The sequence below is a fragment of the Salvelinus fontinalis genome, chromosome 11 (assembly GCF_029448725.1).
Source record: "Salvelinus fontinalis isolate EN_2023a chromosome 11, ASM2944872v1, whole genome shotgun sequence".
NCBI lineage: Eukaryota > Metazoa > Chordata > Actinopteri > Salmoniformes > Salmonidae > Salvelinus > Salvelinus fontinalis.
In genome coordinates, this window is record NC_074675.1 from 47,362,299 (window position 1) to 47,388,446 (window position 26,148).

At 42.6% G+C, this 26,148-nt stretch overlaps 1 protein-coding gene across 1 annotated transcript; it reads left to right on the forward strand.

Moving 5' to 3' along the window:
• The first annotated feature begins 131 nt into the window (after positions 1–131).
• Positions 132–18,936, forward strand: rce1a (Ras converting CAAX endopeptidase 1a). Its single transcript, XM_055938924.1, has 8 exons — positions 132–460; positions 6,848–6,950; positions 7,438–7,521; positions 7,606–7,684; positions 7,785–7,952; positions 10,072–10,143; positions 10,295–10,357; positions 11,304–18,936. Exons 1-8 carry the CDS (start codon positions 291–293, stop codon positions 11,531–11,533), a joined length of 969 nt encoding a protein of 322 aa, XP_055794899.1. The 5' UTR covers positions 132–290; the 3' UTR covers positions 11,534–18,936.
• The last annotated feature ends 7,212 nt before the right edge of the window (positions 18,937–26,148 follow it).

Consider the following 26,148-nt stretch of genomic DNA (forward strand, 5'->3'; position numbering starts at 1 on the left):
ATACAAACATTCCTTCATGTTTTTTTGTTAATTGACTGTCATTACGCTCCTATTATACAGTCCTAATAATCCACTGACATTCGAATGTGTCACGGGAAGGCGTGCGTCTGACGCCACATGATGACGTTAAATTACAGCGCCCAGGATATGTTATGTGAGCGAGCAAGAACTGACATTTTTCTCAGCCCGTGTTTATGAATATTTTTTCACGAATTAAGGTGGTCAAAGAATTATCACACCACGGCATAATATCTTTGTTCAAACACAACCATTGACTCTGTACCCTCGCCATGGTAGAGGATGACGATTTAACGCCAAATCTTATGTCAAGCCAAATGTGGAGCAGCAATGGCGAGTTTGTTCCTCCTGACGGAATATGCTGGGTGTCTGTTCTGTCATGTTTGCTGCTTGCCTGCTCCTACGTTGGGAGCTTATACGTGTGGAGAAGTGATTTGCCAAGGTAAGCCTCGTATTTCTTTGCTTTCTTGATTCGTAGAAGATTCTAAAGACATACGGAAGTGGTAGTTTGCCAGCTTGTCGGCAGATAACTATCTAGCATGGCTTTCGTGCAGGGTAATTCCATGGTAACGGAATTACGCCGAATCTCCGTTGTTTCACTTAAATGTATGCCAAACCAAAAACATCGATTTTAAAGTTGAACAAGCCATACTACTCTGAACAATTTACATAGTAATTTCAACAAAAAAGCCCAAAGGCCAGCAGATGGCGTTATTGAGTCGTTTACATATAATTAGTGGATTTTCTAAAGCATACTGGAAATTAAACTATTTTCTTTTAAAGAATTCGTCATTTGGTTACAGTCTAAAGCACTTATCAGAGAGACCTGCCTCGATTCTGTTCTTTCTTCTGCTAACAAATGGGAAATTATTAAATTCAGAATTGCCATCACTACTGGTAAAATGCCTTCACTACTCGTAAAATGCTAGCTCAGAAAAGATTATCCAAGCAGATGGATATTATTGTTGATATTAACAGGCTGAGGAATAAACTTGATTTAAATGAAAATGAAAAACCAGAGCTTGCTAAATGCCAATGTGATCTGGATGACATATATAACAATAAGGCACAGAGTGCGGGGTGGCAGGTAACCTAGTGGTTAGAGCGTTGGGCCAGTAACCGAAAGGTTGCTAGATCGAATCCCCGAAATGACAAGGTAATGATATGTTGTTCTGCCCCTGATCAAGTCAGTTAACCCACTGTTCCTAGGCCATCATTGTAAATAAGAATTTGTTCTTAACTGACTTGCCTAGTTAAATAAAGTTTAAAAAAAGGGTGCCTTGATTTGTTCAAAGGCCAAATGGATTGAAAAAGGTGAACCCCCCCCCCCCAACTTATTTCTTTAGTTTGGAGAAGAGTAGGCAGACTAGGAATAGTATTACATCCATTTATGTAAATGACACTATCTGATTATCTTGAAGTGATTAATAAGAAAATACTCTTTCTACAGTTCACTACATCAATCTCATCTTTCAGAAGGTGACTTGGATTCATTTTTTGATTCAGTTAATAACTCTGGCCTATAGAAGAAAGGTTTAAGAAATTTGTGATTCTGATATAGATATTACGGAGTTGGACCAAGCCATTAAACACATGCCTATAGGTAAATCTCTTGGACCGGATGGTCTGACTCCTGAATTCTATTGACATTTTTGGCCTGGTATTAGAGAGCAATTTTTTTCTGTCTACAAAGAGGGTATTGCTAATGCTATCTTACCTCCTTCTTTGAGACAGGGACTAATAGTTCTTATACCAAACCAAAGAAGAACTCTGTTAACCTGGACAATTGGAGACCAATCACGTTGTTGGCAACTGACTATAAGTTACCCATGTCTATGTTAATAGGCTGAAAAAAGGCCTTAATTATATAATCAGTGAAACTCAATCAGCCTTCATTAAAGGAAGGTGTATCCATAACCATATACGATTGGTTTTAGATATTTTAGATTACTGCGAGTTCATAGAAGATGATGGCTTTATTTTGTTTTTAGATTTTTTAAAAGGCTTTTGTGACACTTTAGAACAACTTTTTATTTAGAACTCTCTCTACTATTGGGTTTGGGGAGAATTTCTGTAAAGTGATGATGTATAATGATATTAGCATTTCGGTGGCTATGAGTAATGGCACATCCAATCTCCCCTCTTTTATTTGTTTTAGCCACAGATTTACTAGTTGTATTTCTTAACAAATATGAGATTTTAAAAGGGATCTGTATTTTTGGCCAAGATATAAATATCAGTCAATTTGCAGATGATACTTCCATTTTCCAAAAGGATAGAGCGGCTATTCTCTTGCATCAAGAAATGTTCTATGGTCTCTGGGTTGACTCTCAACCCATTGAAATGGCTGCAGCGGTATGAGAACCAGCACATTCTTGAGCATGCAATACAGCTTTCCTCCGTAGGAAATCCTTGTCGACCCACTGTGCTGTCAGACTCAGCATGCTCATGGGGTTGACATCGCTGGTCCAAATGTCAGTCGTGAAGCTAATAGCAGTGACGCCCATAGCAAGTAGCTCATGGATGTGTGTTTCAGCAATATTGTGTATCTCCAGTAGAGCAATCTGAAAAATAGCGCCTACTTGGTAGTGTGTACTGGGGCTCGAGGTGTTCGACCAGTCGGCAAATACCAACATCATCCACGACAGAGAACAATAAGTGTGATTGTCAATGTAAATTAATTTCATTATCTTGCCGTTAATGGATTTCGCCTTTTGAGTTGTCTCGCTGAAATTTTCTTACACTTTCAAATGACTGTTGGAAGTGTGCGCTTAGTATTTTTCTGCTTTTGTTCTGTGTAGCGCTGTACTTTTCATGCCGTCATTACGCCATCTACCTACCTTATATACAGTGGGGCAAAAAAGTATTTAGTCAGCCACCAATTGTGCAAGTTCTCCCACTTAAAAAGATGAGTGAGGCCTGTAATTTTCATCATAGGTACACTTCAACTATGACAGACAAAATGAGAAAAAAAATCCAGAAAATCACATTGTAGGATTCTTAATGAATTTATTTGCAAATTATGGTGGAAAATAAGTATTTGGTCACCTACAAACAAGCAAGATTTCTGGCTCTCACAGACCTATAACTTCTTCTTTAAGAAGCTCCTCTGTCCTCCACTCGTTACCTGTATTAATGGCACCTGTTTGAACTTGTTATCAGTATAAAAGACACCTGTCCACAACCTCAAACAGTCACACTCCAAACTCCACTATGGCCAAGACCAAAGAGCTGTCAAAGGACACCAGAAACAAAATTGTAGACCTGCACCAGGCTGGGAAGACTGAATCTGCAGCTTGGTTTGCAGCTTGGTTTGAAGAAATCAACTGTGGGAACAATTATTAGGAAATGGAAGACATACAAGACAACTAATAATCTCCCTCGATCTGGGGCTCCACACAAGATCTCACCCCGTGGGGTCAAAATGATCACAAGAACGGTGAGCAAAAATCCCAGACCCACATGGGGGGACCTAGTGAATGACCTGCAGAGAGCTGGGACCAAAGTAACAAAGCCTACCATCAGTAACACACTACGCCGCCAGGGACTCAAATCCTGCAGTGCGAGACGTGTCCCCCTGCTTAAGCCAGTACATGTCCAGGCCCGTCTGAAGTTTGCTAGAGAGCATTTGGATGATTCAGAAGAAGATTGGGAGAATGTCATATGGTCAGATGAAACCAAAATATAACTTTTTGGTAAAAACTCAACTCGTCGTGTTTGGAGGACAAAGAATGCTGAGTTGCATCCAAAGAACACCATACCTACTATGAAGCATGGGGGTGGAAACATCATACTTTGGGGCTGTTTTTCTGCAAAGGGACCAGGACGACTGATCTGTGTAAAGGAAAGAATGAATGGGGCCATGTATCGTGAGATTTTGAGTGAAAACCTCCTTCCATCAGCAAGGGCATTGAAGATGAAACGTGGCTGGGTCTTTCAGCATGACAATGATCCCAAACACACCGCCCGGGCAACGAAGGAGTGGCTTCGTAAGAAGCATTTCAAGGTCCTGGAGTGGCCTAGCCAGTCTCCAGATCTCAACCCCATAGAAAATCTTTGGAGGGAGTTGAAAGTCCGTGTTGCCCAGCAACAGCCCCAAAACATCACTGCTCTAGAGGAGATCTGCATGGAGGAATGGGCCAAAATACCAGCAACAGTGTGTGAAAACCTTGTGAAGACTTACAGAAAACGTTTGACCTCTGTCATTGCCAACAGGGTATATAACAAAGTATTGAGAAACTTTTGTTATTGACCAAATACTTATTTTCCACCATCATTTGCAAATACATTTATAAAAAATCCTACAATGTGATTCTGATTTTTCTTTTCTTTCTCATTTTGTCTGTCATAGTTGAAGTGTACCTATGATGAAAATTACAGGCCTCTCTCATCTTTTTAAGTGGGAGAACTTGCACAATTGGTGGCTGACTAAATACTTTTTTGCCCCACTGTAGGTATGCACGTCAGCTTTGACATCGATTTTTCACATCGCCGTTAAACTAGACATTGTGCCGATGTTAGCATTTTTAGCTAATATCGTCCAATTCCGATATGCTTACCGACATATCGAGCTTCCCTAGTGACTAGTGTTCCATTATTAAAGATTAGCAAGGCAGGCCCTGTTGTGTGGTCAGGTGCCACAAAGAAGGACTTGGGAAAATTACAACTGGCCCAGGACAGGACAGCACGGCTGGCTCTTAAATGTACATGTACAGCTAACATTAATCATATGCATGTCAATCCATCATGGATCATGGAGAGATTCACTAGCACACAGTTCGTATACCCATGTATACGCCACAACACATGCCACCAGAGGTCTCTTCACAGTCACCAAGTCCAGAACAGACGCGCACAGTACCTCATAGAGCCATGACTACCTGATGCAAGCAGTAGAATCAGATTTTTTTTAAACAGATAAAAATACACCTTATGGAACAGCGAGGACTGTGAAAACTCACACACACATACAAACACACTATACACACATGTACACCTGGATAGTGTGTAGTAGAACACTAGTGACCGGAGAGCACACACTTATTGTATTGTGAAATCTGTTGTAAAATGTATTTAATATTTAAAAGTTGTAACATAATGTCTATTACTGCCTTCATTTTTGCTGAACCCAAGAAAGAGTAGCTGTTGCCTTGGTAGGAACTAATGGGGATCCATAATAAATACAAATGGTGAGAAGGCGGAATAAAGCGGGGAAAATATGCGTACTTTCTTTATGAAACAACATTTTCCACCACCATGCTAGAATATCTAATGCTAGTCCCAGATGTTGCGTATCGCGTTCAGCCAATCAGGTTGCAGCCACTATTTATTTTGAAACTATCAGACTAGGGGTGGAAGCTTATTCATTATGTAAACCGTTTAAGAACCAAACAGAGCAAACGAATCTGGGAGGGACCTTCCTGAATTTGTACAATAGAAACTGCTATGTTCATTTTCTGTTTAGAGTGAACAGTGGTGTATCTGTACTTTACTTTTTATATATATTTTAAAACTTTTACTCCACTACATTCCTAAAGAAAATATGTAATTTTTACTCCCATACATTTTCCCTGAGACCCAAAAGTACTAGTTACATTTAGAATGCTCAAGCAGGACAGCAATATGGTCCAATTCACCCACCTATCAATATAGAGCATTGTCATCCCTACTGCCTCTGATCTGGTGGTCTCACTAAACACAAATAATGCGTTTGTAAATTAAGTCTGAGTGTTGGAGTTTGCCCGTCTGTCCGTAAAATAAATGTAAAAAACAAGAAGATTGTTTTATCTGGTTTGCTGAATAAAAGGAATTTGATGTATAGCATTTACTTATACTTGATACTTTTACCAAAGTATGACAATTTAGTACTTTTTCTATCACTGTATTTAAGTACATTTAAAACCAGATACTTTTACTCAAGTAAACTTTCACTTTTACTTGAGTCATTTTCTATTAAAGATGAATTGAAAGGCTAAAACAAACCATGACATCTTCTAATATTTAAATCCGGTCTACACCTGTTGTATTCAGCACATTTGACAAATAAAATGTGGTTTGATATGTATTTAAAGGTGCAATATGCAGAAATCTCTCCGCCGTTTCCTGTTTGCTAAATTCAAGTAGTTCAACCTAAATGTCAGTTTGTGTCAAAACAAGCAAGTATAGTGTAGAGAATCATTTGTACCTTCTAAACCACTGTGAACTATATTTTCCTTAACCAAAAAAATAGTGTTTGAAGCTGGTGTACAAAACCGAAAGTAAAAGATGCCAAAACTAAACTTTAGAACGGGAAGCATAGAAATAGAACAGATCTATCACTTTTTTGACTGGTTTTTTAATGAGAATAACAGTGTTGCATACATTCCCTTTGGACAGTAACATGAAATGACTCAATATCTCCATCTGCCGGCTTTTGTTCTAGTGCAGATGCAAAGTTTGGTAACAGAATTACTGTAACATCTCCCAAATGTCTATTCTCTTACCAAATGTATCTGTTTTTATAAAATATTCAGTGTAAATTGTTAAAATGAGTTGTGCATAGAGTTATATAGTTTGTTAAACTTTGAAATCAATGGTTTGTGTTTGGTATACATTTTAAAGTGAACATTTTGAGTCTCAGTGTAATTCTGTTACCATGGAATTTCCCTGCAGCAGTCTGCTAGCCTTTCATTATTTGCTGATAAATTAGCAAGCAAACTTAACCAGAGGGCTTATTTGTTTAGTTTCCTGCTTAACTGCAGTGTTCTTGCTCCTTGAGGTGCTGGTTTGTTTACAAAATGTAATGTTGACATGTGCATCTCCTGTGTGTGCATCACGTGCCTGCCTCCAGGGACCACCCGGCCGTTATCAAGAGGCGCTTCACCAGTGTCCTGATCGTGTCTGCCTTGTCGCCTGTCTTCGTGTGGACATGGAAGGTATACACTGGTGTGATGGTGAGTCTCTACGCCGCGCTGTCTCTGCTATAGGCCGACTGCTATAGGCCGACTGCTATAGGCCGACTGCTATTAGGTGACAAAGTTCATGATTGGAAATGACAGCTGAGTCTGTGTTGATGCTTTCAAGTGCCTTTGAATAGCAGTCTGCTGTAGTTTTATATGGGGAAACAATGGGTTATATTAGCTTAGTGCATCACATTTACCTAATGTATTAGAAAAAGTAGAGCAGCTTACGCCAATACAGTACATCTACACCGAAGCCAGCTTTCCAAGAAACCTCTTGCCCCCCTGGCCTATATTGGACTTGATACATTGCTTTCCATTTATCTGGGCACAGATGCATGACACAACCAGTTCCTTTAAGGCTGGGGCCCAGGATAACAACTGATTACAGCCTATTTCCTGGTCTGTTCATGACGTGTTATGCTATACACATGAGAACATTTCCATGAATTCCATCACTACTTCTCTTGTTCCCCTATAGCCCGGCCCGTCGTTGCTGGCTCTGATGGGCATTCGCTTCGAGGGCCTCATCCCAGCCATCATACTGCCTCTACTGCTCACAATGGTAACAGACACACCAGACTGTTGTAGATATACTTTTGGTATTGTCTGACCTACAGTAGTTAACCTCTGACCTTTGCTCTGGTAGGTTCTGTTTCTTGGCCCTCTCATCCAACTGGCTATGGACTGCCCCTGGGGCTTCATGGATGGGATACGAGTGGCCCTTGGTGAGAGACTGTCTAGAGATGATTATTCACACAATATGGTTATTACTGCGTTATCCTGGAGACCATCTCTCTCTCTCTCCCCCTCCCCCCACTCCAACAGACCCATGGTTCTGGGCTCTGTGCCTCAGGGACATGCGCTGGCTGAGGAACCAGGTGGTGGCCCCTCTGACTGAGGAGCTGGTGTTCAGGGCTTGTATGCTGCCCATGCTGGTACCCTGCGCCAGCCCCTCCACTGCCATGTTGACCTGTCCCCTTTTCTTTGGAGTAGGTAAGTCCCATCAACATACAGCACCGCGGGATCGGCTAGATCTGGTTTGCATTCAGAAAAATCTGCTTGCCTCAACTGCATTGAACAAATAATGTATTGGATTTAGCAGCATTTCATTCCATTAAATTATAGCAGCCCCTTTAATGTATGTGTCATGTCAGTTAATGTCTGTGCGAGTCAATACGAACACCATCTGCCATTTTGACCGACATAAATATTGATGCAAAAGCTGTGCTGTACACCAGGGGGGCTACAGCTGCAGCCAACACACACAGCGCCTTCGGAAACTCTTCAGACCCCTAAACTTTTTCCAATTTTGTTATGTTACAGCCTTATTCTAAAATGGATTAAATAAATACAAATCTCAGCAATCTATACACAATACCCCATAATGACAAAGCTAAACAGGTTTTTAGAAATGTTTGCTAATTTATTACAAACAAAAAAGCGATACCTTATTTACATAAGTATTCAGACCTTTTGCTATGAGACTCGAAATTGATCTCAGGTGCATCCTGTTTCCATTGATCATCCTAGATGTTTCTTCAACTTGATTGGAGTCCACCTGTGGTAAATTAAATTAATTGGACATGATTTGGAAAGGCACACACCTGTCTATAAATAAGATTCTCTGGTCTGAATAAACCAAGATTGAACTCTTTGGCCTGAATGCCAAGCATCACGTCTGGAGGAAACCTGGCACCATCCCTATGATGAACCATGGTGGTGGTGGCAGCATCATACTGTGGGTATGTTTTTCAGTGACAGGGACTGGGAGACTAGTCAGGATCGAGGGAAAGATGAAGGGAGCAAAGTACAGAGAGATCCTTGATGAAAACCTGCTTCATAGCACTCAGGACCTCAGACTGGGTCGAATGTTCACTTTCCAACAGGACAACATGGGAGTGGCTTTGGGACAAGTCTATGAATGTCCTTGAGTGGCCCAGGCAGAGCCCGGACTTCAACCTGATCGAACATCTCTGGAGAGACCTGAAACTAGCTGTGCAGCAACACTCCCCATCCAACCTGACAGAGCTTGAGAGGATCTGCAGAGAAGAATGTGAGAAACAGTACAATACAGGTGTGCCAAGATTGTAGCGTCATACCCAAGAAGATTCGAGACTGTAATCACTGCCAAAGGTGCTTCAACAAAGTACTGAGTAAAGGGTCTGAATACTTATGTAAATGTTGTATTTCAATTTTTATTTTGTATAAATTAGCAAAAAAAATAAAACTGTTTTTACTTTGTCATTATAGGGTATTGTGTGGAGGGAAAAAACAAATGTAAATAATTTTAGAATAAGGCTGTAACCTAACAAAATGTGGGAAAAGTCCAGGGGTGTGAACACTTTCCGAAGGCACTGTAGTTTTGTGTGTCTTGACTCTTGACTAATAATTTTCATGCAAATGGAACACCTGGCATATCAACGCAAAGCGAGAGAGAGAGAGAAGCACTCTGCTTTTCTCTACTAGTTTTTGGCCTTCGCTAAACTCATTTAGGTGCTTTGAGCATCTGGACATAAATCCAATCTATTATTATTATTATTAATGTTATAATTATAATTATTATTATGATTATTGATATTATGATTATTATTCATATTATTGTTATTCTTCATATTATTAGTAGTATTCATAGTATTATTCTTCATATTATTATTCATATTATAATTATTCATCTAATTATTATTCATTCATAGTATTATTATTCATATTCCTAATATTATTCATATTATTATTATTCATATAATTATTGTTTTGATTCATATTATTAATATTACAGGAAGGCAGTAGGCTTAAACCTCTATTGACCTGATATGTTCTTAATAATATAGGAGAAAACGAGACGATTTTCAGTCAGACCAACTGTCCTCAACTGCCGCTGGAAAGCAATGTTTTTTTCTGCCACTAAAAAATTCTTCAAACAAGTTTTAGCTAGATACATTGTTTTGAAATAATGAACCCGTAGCTCTCACCAGTACTGCGAAAATGATGCATGTGAACGTGGTAAACAAAATGTAAATGGAGAATACATTTGGATGATGACATCATTAAAAAAAAAACTCTGTCCATGGTCGTATTTTTTCGGCCGGAAACTCTAAAGATGTTGTCTTCACAGCTCACTTTCATCATGTGATCGAACTGCTGCGATTCAGACAGGGCAGTGTGTCTGGGATCTTTCTCGCTGCAGGTAAGGACCAACCGATTAGCTTCAGCTTTTCTACTTTGTCTCCCATGTGGTAGATGGCTCCTGTAGCCTAGCTATGTGTTCTTCGTTTCCACTGACGGTTAAATAGACTGTATATGATTATTAATGGTTTGTGTTAATGTTTGTGTTGCAGTGTTCCAGTTTTCCTACACCGCTGTCTTTGGAGCTTACACTGCCTTCATATTTATCAGAACAGGTGGGTACTAGCTACACTACATGACCTACATGAGGCCTGTCTGGGTCTGTGGGCACTAGCTAGGTCTGTCTGGGTACTAGCTAGGTCTGTCTGGGTCTGTGGGCACTAGCTAGGTCTGTCTGGGTACTAGCTAGGTCTGTCTGGGTACTAGCTAGGTTTGTCTGGGTACTAGCTAGGTCTGTCTGGGTCTGTGGGTACTAGCTAGGTCTGTCTGGGTACTAGCTAGGTCTGTCTGGGTCTGTGGGCAATAGCTAGGTCTGTCTGGGTACTAGCTAGGTCTGTCTGGGTCTGTGGGCACTAGCTAGGTCTGTCTGGGTCTGTGGGCACTAGCTAGGTCTGTCTGGGTACTAGCTAGGTCTGTCTGGGTCTGTGGGCACTAGCTAGGTCTGTCTGGGTACTAGCTAGGTCTGTCTGGGTCTTTGGGCACTAGCTAGGTCTGTCTGGGTACTAGCTAGGTCTGTCTGTGTCTTTGGCCACTAGCTAGGTCTGTCTGGGTACTAGCTAGGTCTGTCTGGGTCTGGGGCACTAGCTAGGTCTGTATGGGTCTGTGGGTACTAGCTAGGTCTGTCTGGGTCTGTCTGGGTACTAGCTAGGTCTGTCTGGGTACTAGCTAGGTCTGTCTGGGTACTAGCTAGGTCTTTCTGGGTCTGTCTGGGTACTAGCTAGGTCTGTCTGGGTACTAGCTAGGTCTGTCTGGGTACTAGCTAGGTCTGTCTGGGTACTAGCTAGGTCTGTCTGGGTCTGTGGGCACTAGCTAGGTCTGTCTGGGTCTGTGGGCACTAGCTAGGTCTGTCTGGGTTTGTGGGCACTAGCTAGGTCTGTCTGGGCCTCTTTGTGGTCAGATTGGTAGGTGTGTGTGTGTGTGCAACCATTTTGTCACCTTGAATATTTCTATCTACCTAATATTGGTTAATATTTCTAGCTATTCTTTTCTCTCTGTCCTCAGGTCACCTGGTGGGTCCGGTGCTGTGCCACTCTTTCTGTAATCACATGGGCTTCCCTGCCCTGAGCACGGCCCTGGAGCACCACCACCGCTTCACCATCCTCTCCTGCTACCTGCTGGGGGTCCTCCTCTTCCTCCTCCTCCTTTTCCCCCTCACAGACCCCCTCTACTACGGCCTGCCCACCCCCGTCTGCACCCTGGCCTCTGTCCCCAGCTCCCTATGCATCTCCTGATCCCACGCCCACCCACCACACACACCCCTCTGTACTTGATGGACCGGTTTGCTGATTCTACCACCCATCAGCAGCCGAAAGGAGGAGCGGTCCAAGTAGTCCTAGCACTAGGGGTGTTTTAGCTCTTCGGTCATGCCTGCTTGGATGGGCTCTCTCTGGGGGGAGGTGGGAAGGGTTAAGGCTTTGTCAGCTATGGACATTCAGTACTATCGGCTGTCTCTACTATGTATGCTACTAGGGGCAACAGGGTAACTTAGACAGCCATTCCCTATGTTCAGGGTACATTGGCGCTTAAGTCAGTCAGTTAGCCAGTCAGTCAATATGTGGTCTGTAGTGTAGACTCAACAAAGGAACCGTATCTGGCCAAGACGTGAGGCGCTGTAGTAGTAAGACATTTTGGTGGTCATCAGTAATAACATCAGTGACATCAGGGTTTTCATCTGTTCTAGATGCTGAATAAGAGTTATTTATTTACACATCTGCATGGTTCTATACTGTAGTGTTTTATTGGTGGGGGATAGTTGGGTTGTTACAGTTGGACTGTAGTTGTCCAGGATAGTTTAGCCACGGTTCTCAGTCTTCCTCTCAGGCTTTTAAGACACCAGACGATTGGTGTTTGGCGAGATCACAAAGTGTACAGTCTTTACCCAGCCCTGAATCCAGTCATTCACTCTAGTTGTCGCTCATTCCAAGCATCCATTCCAAGTCATGCCGATAGAAGCCTATAATCACCAAGCTAACATTACCATTCTTAGGGCCAGGAGTTTTTCCCTGACTATGTGAACCTGATCAGGAAAAACTCTGGGCCCCTACCATTCGCTGCACAGTTTGACCTTTTACAAGGGTTATCTATGTTCGTGGCTCTTTGTTCTAGAACTGCTTTTTTATTTGAGCGATTTGAAGGGGGAAGTACCTTAAGGTGGGGTGGGATGACAGACACTTAACCCCTTTAAGGGTCTTGAACCCTTGTAAGACTCAGGTGTACTGTAGTCGTATGTAGGTTTGAATGCTATCTAACCACTACTTTGCATGCTGCTATATGTTGCAATATGGTTGTCAGACAAGATGACAGGTCTATATTCTTCTACAGATGGACACACACGCACACCAAGCTAAAGTGCATTCGGAAAGTATTCAGACCCCTTGACTTTTTCCACGTTTTGTTACGTTACAGCCTTATTCTAAAATTGATTAAATATTTCCCCCCCCATCAATCTACACATAATACCTCAATGACAGAAAATATATATATTTTACACATTAATTACACATAAAAAACCATACCTTATTTACATAAGTATTCAGACCTTTTGCTATGAGACTCGAAATTGATCTCAGGTGCCTCTTGTTTCCATTGATCATCCTAGATGTTTCTACAACTTGATTGGAGTCCACCTGTGGTATATTCAATTGATTGGACATGATTTGGAAAGGCACACACCTGTCTAAATAAGGTCCCACAGTTGACAGTGCATGTCAGAGCAAAAACAAAGCCATGAGGTTGAAGGAATTGTCTGTAGAGCTCCGAGACAGGATTGTGTTGAGGCACAGATTCCTGTGGCATTGAAGGTCCTTAAGAACACATTGGCCTCCAATTTTGGAACCACCAAGACTCTTCCTAGAGCTGGGCAATTGGGGAGAAGAGGCTTGGTCAGGGCGGTGACCCAAGAACCTGATGGCCACTCTGACAGAGCTCCAGAGTTCCTCTGTGGAGAAGGGAGAAACTTCCAGAAGGACAACCATCTCTGCAGCACTCTACCAATCAGGCCTTTATGGTAGAGTGGCCAGATGGAAGCCACTCCTCAGTAAAACGCACATGGGACAGCCCGCTTGGAGATTGCCAAAAGGCTCATAAAGGACTCTCAGACCATGAGAAACAAGATTCTCTGGTCCAATGAAACCAAGATTGAACTCTTTGTCTTGAATGCCAAGCGTCACGTCCGGAGGAAACCTGGCACCATCCCTACGGTGAAGCATGGTGGTGGTGGCGGCAGCTTGCTGTGGGGATGTTTTTCAGTGGCAGAGACTGGGAGACTAGTCAGGATCGAGGCAAAGATGAACAGAGCAAAGTACAGAGAGATCCTTGATGAAAACCTGCTCCAGAGCGCTCAGGACCTCAGACTGGCGCAAAGGTTTACCTTCCAACAGCACAATGATCCTGATCACAGAGCCAAGACAACGCAGGAGTGGCTTTGGGACAAGTCTCTGGCACAGCCAGAGCCCAGACTAGAACCCGAACAAACATCTCTGGAGAGACCTGAAAATAGCTGTGCAGCGATGCTCCCCATCCAACCTGGCGGAGTCTGAGAGGATCTGCAGAGAAGAATGGGAGAAACTCCCCAAATACAGGTGTGCCAAGCTTGTAGCGTCATAGCCAAGACTCAAGACTGTAATCACTGCCAAAGTTACTTCAATAAAGTACTGAGTAAAGGGTCTGAATACTTTTGTAAATGTGATATTTTATTTCTAAAACAATTTATTTGACAAAAGTGTACTTGTTTTTGCTTTGTCATTATTGGTTATTGTGTGTAGATTGATTGGGGGGGGGGGGACTATTTAATCCGTTTTAGAATAAGTCTGTAATGTAACAAAATGTGGGAAAGGTTGAGGGGTCTTACTACTTTTCCAAATGCACTGTATTACCCAAAAGAAGGTAATGTACAGACACAGACAGTGTTACATCGCAATGCTAACTCACTCACTCACCGCAAATGATACTTTGCGTTGTTTGTGAAAATACATGTTATTTACTTGACCAGGCTGTGACCATTGTAGTCCATTGCACTATATAGTCAGGGTGTAGTTTAGATTCAGGGTGGGTTGTTGATTTCTATAGGGAATTGTAATGGCACCTGGTGTAATACTATATAACAGTTCCACCTGACTAGAACAGAAGTGTGGTGTGGTTCATGAACCAGCAGATTGAATCACACTGAATGTATTGCAACGGGATGTCGAGGCAGATGAAGTCACTGGTCCGATTATAAACGGACTTCACTGTGTAAATTGGAACCTTATCTCTGGAGTGTCCCATGCAGGAGACGCTAACATTCACTGACAAAGATAAATCTGTGAAGCTATCTACCACAGCAGTGAGGACTGTACTGTATAAGCTATGAATGAGTTACATTATGGTTCTTTAGCAATAACCTAGTCGATGGAAAATGACCAAAATCAGGGAATTATCTGAAATTGGGTGTGTATGTGAATTGAAAAAGCTAAGGAAGACCATTCTTGTTGCTTAGAGGTGCTTGGAGATTTCAGAATAATGACCAGCCATTATTTTGAATTGATAGTTTGAATTGATGTTTTGGCCAACCTCAGATGAGCCATGTATCTCCTAGTTGAAGGTTCAATAGACATCCTCTTGAATAAACCTGCATGGTGCGTCCAGACCATCTGTAATGACCTGAAATGTACGTCAGAGGGCGCAAGAGTACCATGTCTGGGCGTACTGCCGTTGTAATGTGAAGCACATGAACCTGGGACTTTCACACAGGCTGTTCATTGGGTTTCTCTTGACAGGTAGTCATCCGTCACTTGAAAAAACTCTGTTTTTATTCCGTTTTTTCCTCCCACAAGCCTTGATCCAATAGACAGGACGGATATAGGCTCAGAGAAGAGAAAGTGGGTTTGAACCTAACAACTTAGTGATACAGATCGGCTAGCTACCTTCGCTCTGTTGAGTAATCTCTCAGCTCAATTAAACAAAGACTGTAGGATCTAGCCTCCCTTTTTGGAGTCGAACTCTAAACTATCTTGACGTCACAAAATGCATGTGAATGTTTTGAGGCACTGGCCTAAGATGTCATTTTGGGAGTCCAACCAATAACTTCAGTAGAGTCAGAGATGACCGTTGTGTCCCCCTACAGAGATGACCGTTGATTCCCCCTACAGAGATGACCGTTGATTCCCCCTACAGAGATGACCGTTGATTCCCCCTACAGAGATGACCGTTGATTCCCCCTACAGAGATGACCGTTGATTCCCCCTACAGAGATGACCGTTGATTCCCCCTACAGAGATGACCGTTGATTCCCCCTGCAGAGATGACCGTTGATTCCCCCTGCAGAGATGACCGTTGATTCCCCCTACAGAGATGACCGTTGATTCCCCCTGCAGAGATGACCGTTGATTCCCCCTGCAGAGATGACCGTTGATTCCCCCTGCAGAGATGACCGTTGATTCCCCCTGCAGAGATGACCGTTGATTCCCCCTACAGAGATGACCGTTGATTCCCCCTGCAGAGATGACCGTTGATTCCCCCTGCAGAGATGACCGTTGATTCCCCCTGCAGAGATGACCGTTGATTCCCCCTGCAGAGATGACCGTTGATTCCCCCTGCAGAGATGACCGTTGATTCCCCCTGCAGAGATGACCGTTGATTCCCCCTGCAGAGATGACCGTTGATTCCCCCTGCAGAGATGACCGTTGATTCCCCCTGCAGAGATGACCGTTGTGTCCCCCTACAGAGATGACCGTTGTGTCCCCCTACAGAGATGACCGTTGTTTCCCCCTACAGAGATGACCGTTGTTTCCCCCTACAGAGATGACCGTTGATTCCCCCTACAGAGATGACCGTTGATTCCCCCTACAGAGATGACCGTTGATTCCCCCTACAGAGATGACCGTTGTTTCCCCCTACAGAGATGACCGTTGATTCCCCCTACAGAGATGACCGTTGATTTCCCCCTACAGAGATGACCGTTGATTTCCCCCTACAGAGATGACCGTTGATTTCCCCCTACAGAGATGACCGTTGATTTCCCCCTACAGAGATGACCGTTGATTTCCCCTTACAGAGATGACCGTTGATTTCCCCCTACAGAGATGACCGTTGATTTCCCCTTACAGAGATGACCGTTGTGTCCCCCTACAGAGATGACCGTTGTGTCCCCCTACAGAGATGACCGTTGTGTCTCCCTACAGAGATGACCGTTGTGTCTCCCTACAGAGATGACCGTTGTGTCCCCCTACAGAGATGACCGTTGATTTCCCCCTACAGAGATGACCGTTGTGTCCCCCTACAGAGATGACCGTTGTGTCCCCCCTACAGAGATGACCGTTGATTTCCCCCTACAGAGATGACCGTTGATTCCCCCTACAGAGACGAACAATCTGGTTCAGATAGCGGCTAGATTGCCTTTGTTGTCGAAATTTACACATACAAATTTATACATCACGAGGCTGTGTCAAATTCTTATTAGGTAGGCTCAGGAGACCGTACATCTACAGATTAATGTTGTCAGGAGACCGTACATCTACAGATTAATGTTGTCAGGAGACCGTACATCTACAGATTAATATTGTCAGGAGACTGTACATCTACAGATTAATATTGTCAGGAGACCGTACATCTACAGATTAATATTGTCAGGAGACTGTACATCTACAGATTAATATTGTCAGGAGACCGTACATCTACAGATTAATATTGTCAGGAGACTGTACATCTACAGATTAATATTGTCAGCAGACCGTACATCTACAGATTAATATTGTCAGGAGACCGTACATCTACAGATTAATATTGTCAGGAGACCGTACATCTACAGATTAATATTGTCAGGAGACCGTACATCTACAGATTAATGTTGTCAGGAGACTGTACATCTACAGATTAATATTGTCAGGAGACCGTACATCTACAGATTAATATTGTCAGGAGACTGTACATCTACAGATTAATATTGTCAGGAGACCGTACATCTACAGATTAATATTGTCAGGAGACTGTACATCTACAGATTAATGTTGTCAGGAGACCTTACATCTACAGATTAATATTGTCAGGAGACTGTACATCTACAGATTAATATTGTCAGGAGACTGTACATCTACAGATTAATGTTGTCAGGAGACCGTACATCTACAGATTAATGTTGTCAGGAGACTGTACATCTACAGATTAATATTGTCAGGAGACCTTACATCTACAGATTAATATTGTCAGGAGACTGTACATCTACAGATTAATGTTGTCAGGAGACCTTACATCTACAGATTAATATTGTCAGGAGACTGTACATCTACAGATTAATGTTGTCAGGAGACTGTACATCTACAGATTAATGTTGTCAGGAGACCGTACATCTACAGATTAATGTTGTCAGGAGACTGTACATCTACAGATTAATGTTGTCAGGAGACTGTACATCTACAGATTAATGTTGTCAGGAGACCGTACATCTACAGATTAATGTTGTCAGGAGACTGTACATCTACAGATTAATGTTGTCAGGAGACTGTACATCTACAGATTAATGTTGTCAGGAGACCGTACATCTACAGATTAATATTGTCAGGAGACCGTACATCTACAGATTAATATTGTCAGGAGACCTTACATCTACAGATTAATATTGTCAGGAGACTGTACATCTACAGATTAATGTTGTCAGGAGACCGTACATCTACAGATTAATGTTGTCAGGAGACTGTACATCTACAGATTAATGTTGTCAGGAGACTGTACATCTACAGATTAATGTTGTCAGGAGACCGTACATCTACAGATTAATATTGTCAGGAGACCGTACATCTACAGATTAATGTTGTCAGGAGACCGTACATCTACAGATTAATATTGTCAGGAGACCGTACATCTACAGATTAATGTTGTCAGGAGACCGTACATCTACAGCCTAGAGAGAGCTGTTTCATCAATTCATCTAGCATCTCATTCTCCCACATCATTAACCTTGTACCCTTTTGGAAACATATATTTTGTCACTGGCTGGAAGTGTCTGAATCCTGCCTTGTCACGGGTTAGGCTGCTTCTCACCAGAATGTTATTTTTTATTTTCCTGATATTGACTTGAATTGAAATCCGTAGGCTACATTTGCAAGGCACTTGGGAGAAAACGCTGACTCCCCTTTCCTGCTTGACAACACTTTCACTTTGTCTTTTTACGTGTTTTCTCTCTAAAATGTCCGAGCCAAACAATCCCGTCTACAGTACTCTCAAAGTAGTGACTTCCTGTACATGCATAAAGCGGACGCACAGCGGTAGAGACAGGAATATATATTTTTGCAAGTTAATATGAAGCTCTCTTTTTACTAAAATGACACAACAGAAGAATGACATAGTATTTAAAGATTGGATATTTCAGAGTAGTTGAATACGTGCTTTGACTCTGAGCTGGTTGTGAAGACAAAAAGACGATGCACATGTTTATATTGAATACTATATTTTGTAATCAAATCTATTTTAGTCACATGGCCTTGAATCTACTGATGGTGTATTTGGGTTTCCCGCCACAGTGTACAATGCAATTTTTTTGGAGACTTATCAATATTGAACAAACAGTGTTTTATGACGACAATCTTTTATGAGATCTTATAGAAATCACACACTGCAAAAAGCTCAAGAATTTGGAAATAAACAAGCTTATTTTATAAAATGTCTCTGTTTTTTTGAACATCTTTGTGCCCAATGTTTTGCTTTTCACTTAAATCATTTGACTTCAATGGTTGAATTCCTGAATCCGTCCCCAGTTATTGAGCGCTCAACGTACTGGCTAACGATTTGTATTGAGTCTGTGTCTAACTGATGTCGAGTTTCCAAACCTCTATGGTTTGGAACAACATTTCAATGTCTGAAGCACACAGAGAGTTATGTGAGCCAACCACATCAAGTAGACCCATAGTCCATGTGGTATTCATCATCACATTCTTATGTTACTGATACAATTTGTCTTGATTTTTCTATGAACTACAAGGTAGGCATTTCTGCATCACTTGCTGTTTGGGGTTTTAGGCTGAGTTTCTGTATAAGCACTTTGTGACATCTGCTGATGTAAAAAGGGCTTTATAAATCCATTTGATCGATAGATCTTTTATCAGTACACACATGGTGGAGTTGTGTAACTAGAATCCATTTATTCCTGGTACACACGTGTTACCACATTACACACAGAATAATCATCCTTGCCATTGTCAACACAAGAAAAGCCCAGCAAATGATTTACCATTCGTTAAAGGCCAGGCTCCATTCAGTGGTGCTGCAGACACTTTTTTGTTGTTGACACAATGGAAAGTTGTCTCTTTGTGCTGGGTCTCCATCATATTGGAAAAGACGAGTAGACACACAGATGGCTTGAAGTTCTCTGCATGGAGATGAGACATGGCAGAAAGGCGATGTGAGGACACTGTTGGCTAAAACTTTGTGTGTGTTTGTATGTGACACTGATTCATCAGTGGCACAGTTGCACTAGTATGAATTGTGTGTGTGTGTGGGGAGGGGGGAGGGGGGGGGGGGGGGGGGGGGGGGGTCCGGATCTGTCAATTACTGACTTCATTCCTATTATATTTTCGGATAGTTTTCTACTTCCTCTTCCTGCATCGTCCCCTGTGGCATCTTTCACGTCTTACCCCACCCACCCTTTGTCTCTCTGTGTTTTCATACACTTTGTAGAACTCTGTTTTTCTAAAGCTGCCCTTGTTCAAGGGCTGTGAATCAGGCTTCGTGAAAACATCTCAAAGGAGAGCGAGAACATTATTCACTCCGTCAACAAAAATAATTTTTTAATCTGAATGGTCGGCGTGGGCGCAAGCAAACAGCTTCTCCAATTCGATCATCAGTGCATCTTCCAACCTTGATGTATATGTTCATATCTAAATGAATTAGTGCTAGCCGGGAAACTAGCTTGCGGTAATGTGTAAATGTGTGTCATACGCGTGGATGTAGCTCTACATAAGACTCCCATCATGGATTTTTATGATGTCTGTGTCACATTCGATTCCACTTCGGCTGCTTTTAGACAGGCAGACCAATTTCTGTTTTCGGATCAGCTATTAAGATCAGCTAAGAAAAAGAGAAGATCTGATGTGATTGGTCAAAAGATCAATTAGTGGAAAACTGGGCTGCCTGTGTAAATGCAGCCTTACTGTCTCTTATTGCAGCAGCATGAAAGCAGATGATTATGGAGGCTCTAGTATTACTTCATTTAGATTCCTCCTCACCAGGATCTGGATATGACTATGAAGTAACTCAACAAATGACGAGCTTGTATCAATATTGAATAAAGGTTTATACACCAATGATTTGAGTGATGGCAGCTGGTCGGAATGTCATCTGTAGGTTATCATTCATACTTGTTCCTGACGTATGGGTTTGGATGGATATTTTTTTACTGGCCTGTCCTCACAGCTTCCAGATGTAATGTTTCTCTGTCTTGGTCTTTAAATCCAGAGCCAGTCCCTCTTAACTGTAACTCTCAGGTTATTGCAGTTAAACAGAGGGTGAAGGCTTCTTAACAACGTCTACCTCCAAGCCATAAGACTCCTGAACAGCTAAACAAATGGCTACCAAGACTATTTGCATTGTCCCCTCCCCCCTCTTTTACGCTGCTGCTACTCTTGTTATTATCTATGCATAGTCACTTTAACTCTACCTTACACTACCGTTCAAAAGTTTGGGGTCACTTAGAAATGTCCTTGGTTTTGAATGAAAAGGTAACTTTTTTGACCATTAAAATAACAACAAATTGATCAGAAATATAGTGTAAATACAGTGTAGACATTGCTAATGTTGAAAATGACGATTGTAGCTGGAAATGGCTGATTTTATTATATTTTTTATGGAATATCTACATAGGCATACAGAGGCCCATTATAAGCAACAATCACTCCTGTGTTCCAATGGCATGTTGTGTTAGCTAATTCAAGTGTATCATTTTAAAAGGCTAATTGATCATTAGAAAACCCTTTTGCAGTTATGATAGTACATCTGAAAACTGTTCTGATTTAAAGAAGCAATAATATTCCATAAAGAATCAGCCGTTTCCAGCTACAATAGTTGCTAATGTTGTAAATGACGTCTATACTGTATTTCTGATCATTTTGATGTTATTTTAATGGACAAAAAATGTGCTTTTCTTTCAAAAACAAGGACATTTCTAAGTGACCCCAAACGTTTGAACGGTAGTGTACACGTACATATTACCTCAATTACCTCGACTAACCGGTGCCCCCGCACATTGACTCTGTACCGGTACCCCCCTGTATATAGACTCACTATTGTTATTTTACTGCTGCTTATTGTTACTTTCTATTTTTAACATAACCCACAATGCAGTTTTAAGAAAAATAAGTGTTAAGGGCATATATGTAAGTATTCGGCACAGCATTTGATTGGATGGCTCAGTTGCTCAGAAATCAGGGACATATTAATGTATATTAGCCCATAGCCTTCATAACACCAAGTTCCTAGCAGTTCAAATCCAATGGAGAGGAGACCCACGGTGAGTAAACTAGTTGTCTGGGATAGATGCAGTAATCTGTGGAAATTAGATAGCTAGCACGGGTGTACAGGCTCTTCAAACATACTGCTTCCGATGTCCATCTCGTGAGGAAACCTATAGTTTGTGACTGAATTGGATAGATTAGAAGTGGCCTCTCCAACCTCGAACCTGCCTACTCAATCTCCTCCTCCTTCGCAATCTGACGCTCTATCTCCATACTTTAGAAGGCCTGGGCAATCAAATAGCGAGGAGCGAGAGGGAGGGAGAAGGAGAGCTGAAGAGGGAGAGATTTAAAAGGCTCAGGAATTGGTGATGATGAGTAAGCTCTTCATCATACACCACTGGAAGGAAAGGGAAGGCAGTAAACCTTGGAAGTTCATCACAGAATATTAAACTATTTTCTGCCATCAGGTTGATATTGAGGGTGAACTGCATTACGTAGCAGTGTGTGTGAGAGGGAGAAAAAGTGTGTGTGATTGTGTGCGTGTGTTCTGTGCCACCAACATCTGTGTGTGCATAGAATTTTAAACATGGTATTACTTATTCTTCCCTTCTCAAGGGCAACTGGAGCTGTTATGCATCATGAGGGCCTGAGAGGAGGATTTTCTCTTCCAGTGGAACATGTCAGCCCCGTGTTAGAAGAGAATATACACAGGTAGTTACTATGCAGGTAGTTACTAGAAGACAGACTGGAGAGAGGCTTTCCACTCCCTATCAAATGATCCATAACCTAATTGGTATTTATTTAGTATTTATTAGGATTCCCAATTAGCTGCTGCCGAGCAACGGCTACTCTTCCTGGGGTCCAAACAGGAAACAACACAACAAATAAAAATACAAAAATATACATAAATATACATAGCACAACATTTACATTACAATTTATCCATTCAGCTGACACTCCCATCCAGAGCGACCCACAGCCAGTGCACCCCCTTTCATCTGGAGATAGCCGGGTGAGACAAACACATACATGACCAAAAGTATGTGGACACCTGCTCATCAAACATCTCATTCCAAAATCATGGGTATTAATATGGAATCGGTCCCCCCTTTTGCTGTTATAACAGCCTCCACTCTTTTGGGAAGGCTTTCCACTAGATGTTGGAACATTGCTGCGGGGACTTGTCACGTTGATCTCGACAAACCATTTCTGTATGGACCTTGCTTTGTGCATGGGGCTATTGTCATGCTAAAACAGGAAAGGGCCTTCCCCAGACTGTTGCCACAAAGTTGGAAGCAAATAATTGTCTAGAATGTAGCGTTAAGATTTCCCTTCACTGGAACTAAGTGGCCTAGCACCGAACCATGAAAAACAGCCCCAGACCATTATTCCTCCTCCACCAAACTTTACCGTTGGCACTATGCATTTGGGCAGGTCGCATTCTCCTGGCATCCGCCAAAACCAGATTAGTTCATCGGAGTGCCAGATGGTGAAGCGGGATTCATCACTCCAGAGAACGTGTTTCCACTGCTCCAGAGTCCATCGGCGGCGAGCTTTACACCACTCCAGCCGATGCTTTGTCCATGGTGATCTTCGGCTTGTTTCCAGCTGCTTGGCCATGGAAACCAATTTCATCAAGCTCCCAACGAACAGTTACTGTGCATCCAGAGGCAGTTTGGAACTCTGTAGTGAGTGTTGCAACCGTGGACAGACAAATTTTACGCACCAAGCCTGTGTGGCCTACCACTTTGCGGCAGAGCCATTGTTGTTCCTAGACGTGTCCACTACACAATAACAGCACTTACAGTTGACCGTGGCAGCTCTAGCAGGGCAGAATTAATCTTTACTTTATTTATAGATTTTCAGATATAACAACAAAAACAGTACAAACCCAACCCCTCATTCTCCCATACATCCAACCAACCCTCCCTCCCTCCCTCCCTCCAACCCACCAAGGCATCCATAAGAGTAAGTTTAATAGGAAAGAAAATCAGAAACAAACAGTAATAGAAATGAAAACAATGGAGAGAAAAAAGTTAAATAAAACGTCTTATCAGCACAAATGGCCACTAGAACAGACATGACTGCTTACCAAAATATGCAAGTTACCCTAAGTAAAAGACAGGCTCTCCACGTATTGTATTAATGGGGACCAGGTTAAGTCAAACTATTGTCGGGACCCATGCACAGTGTACCTAACCTTCTCCAGAGGAAGAGATGACATCACCTTCTTAACCCACTGCATCAAGGAGGGCGGCTTTGCAGACTTCCAGTGAAAGAGGACAAGGCAGCGAGTTAGTAGCTATGGCATTTGTCTGATGCGTGGTAGCATTCTGGTCTAGGGAAAGTACCCCAAAAATGGCAGTGACCGGGTTGGAGCTAACAGTTGTATTACACATTTGTGAGAATGCCTCAAAAATGGGGTCCCAGAGGCCACTCAAAGATTGGCATGACCCAAACATGTGTCCCACAGTCGCTGGACTCTGGTGGCATCTCAAACACTTCGGGTCAACATTTGGGTATATTTTTGCCAATCTGTCATTTTGAGAAATGGAGACGGTGCAAAACCTTAAACTGAATAAACCCATGCCTTATGCAAAATGATGATGTGTGGATACACTCAATACCTATATCGTATATCGCCATATATCATCGGGTAGCTCGCCACACCTATGTCTTGCTCCCATGCAGATTTTTTATTTGCAAAGGAAGGCGGATGAATGTTCTGTATTATGTCGTATAATCTGGATATTGTGCCCTTCAGATATGGGTTAAGATCTAAGCATGTTGGAAATGTTTTTTTTGCAAAGCTGCGAGTTTGCAGGGATCTAAAAAAAAAAGTGGGTATTGAAAATATTATGGTCAAACCTCAGAGTATCGAATGAGACTAATGTGTTATCAACAAATAGGTCACAAAAAAACACCAGACCTGGAATGCCGTGTCAATCTGTGACGCTGGGAAGAGATGATTAGATGTTAATGGAGAGAAGCCGCTTGCTTGTTTAAGGATAAAGTTACTTCAGAATTGGGACCAGATTTGAAGGGAGTTCTTAAAAAGGGGGTTCAAAACATGGGTGCCAAGATTCATGGGCAGTGGGGAGCACCGGAGCGAGACCGGAGAAGTTGGAAGGCTGGACTGTAACTCCATGCTAGCCATCATAGTTTTCAAATGTAGAAACCCAATAAGCACATTTAGATATATTTGCTGACCAGTAGTAGTGTAAAAACTAGGGAGGGCCCAGCCCGCCTGCGGGCTTAGGTCTCTCGATACAGTTGAAGTCGGAAGTTTATATACACCTTAGCCAAATACATTTAAACTTCGTTTTTCACAATTCCTGACATTTATTCCTAGTAAAAAATCCCTGTCTTACGTCAGTTACGATCACCACTTTATTTTAAGAATGTGAAATGTCAGAATAATAGTAGAGAGAGTGATTTATTTCAGCTTTTATTTATTTTGTCACATTCCCAGTGGGTCAGAAGTTAACATACACTCAATTAGTATTTGGTTGTAACGGTTCTCTTTCGGTGAGTGAGTAGACCAAGGCGCAGCGGGTTGTGAATACATAATGACTTTATTAAACAAGACGGGAAAAAACACGAAAACACTATAACAAACTAAACTTGAAAACCTACAAAATAATAAACGATGAAGACAGACCTAAACTACGAACTTACATGAAACGAAGAACACATGAACAGGAACGACCGAATGAACGAGACGAGACAGTACCGTGTGGTGCAACAAACACAGACACAGCGACAATCACCCACAAACAAACAGTGAGAACAACCTACCTTAATATGACTCTCAATTAGAGGAAAACGCAAAACACCTGCCTCTAATCAAGAGCCATACCAGGCAACCCAAAACCAACATAGAAACGGAAAACATAGACTGCCCACCCAAAACTCACGCCCTGACCATCACACACATACAAAACAACAGAAAACAGGTCAGGAACGTGACAGAACCCCCCCCCCCCTCAAGGTGCGAACGCCGGGCGCACCAGCACAAAGTTCAGTGGAGGGTCTGGGTGGGCATTTGACCACGGTGGTGGCTCAGGCTCCGGACGCTGTCCCCACACCACCATAGTCACTCCCCGCTTCTGTATCCCCCTCCCAATGACCACCCTCCAACTAAAGCCACCTAAATGAAGGGGCAGCACCGGGATAAGGGGCAGCACCGGGATAAGGGGCAGCACCGGGATAAGGGGCTGCAGGTCCTGGCTGAGGGACTCCGGCAGGTCCGGGCTGAGGGACTCCGGCAGGTCCGGGCTGAGGGGCTCCGGCAGGTCCGGGCTGAGGGGCTCCGGCAGGTCCGGGCTGAGGGGCTCCGGCAGGTCCGGGCTGGGTAGGGGCTCCGGCAGGTCCGGGCTGGGTAGGGGCTCCGGCAGATCCGGGCTGGGTGGCCGCTCCGGACTGAG

Coding starts and splice junctions, on each gene's coding strand:
- rce1a (XM_055938924.1), top strand. CDS start 291: ATGGTAGAGGATGACGATTTAACGCCAAATCTTATGTCAAGCCAAATG. Junction 461..6,847: donor TGGAGAAGTGATTTGCCAAG/GTAAGCCTCGTA, acceptor GCCTGCCTCCAG/GGACCACCCGGCCGTTATCA. Junction 7,522..7,605: donor TGCCTCTACTGCTCACAATG/GTAACAGACACA, acceptor TTGCTCTGGTAG/GTTCTGTTTCTTGGCCCTCT.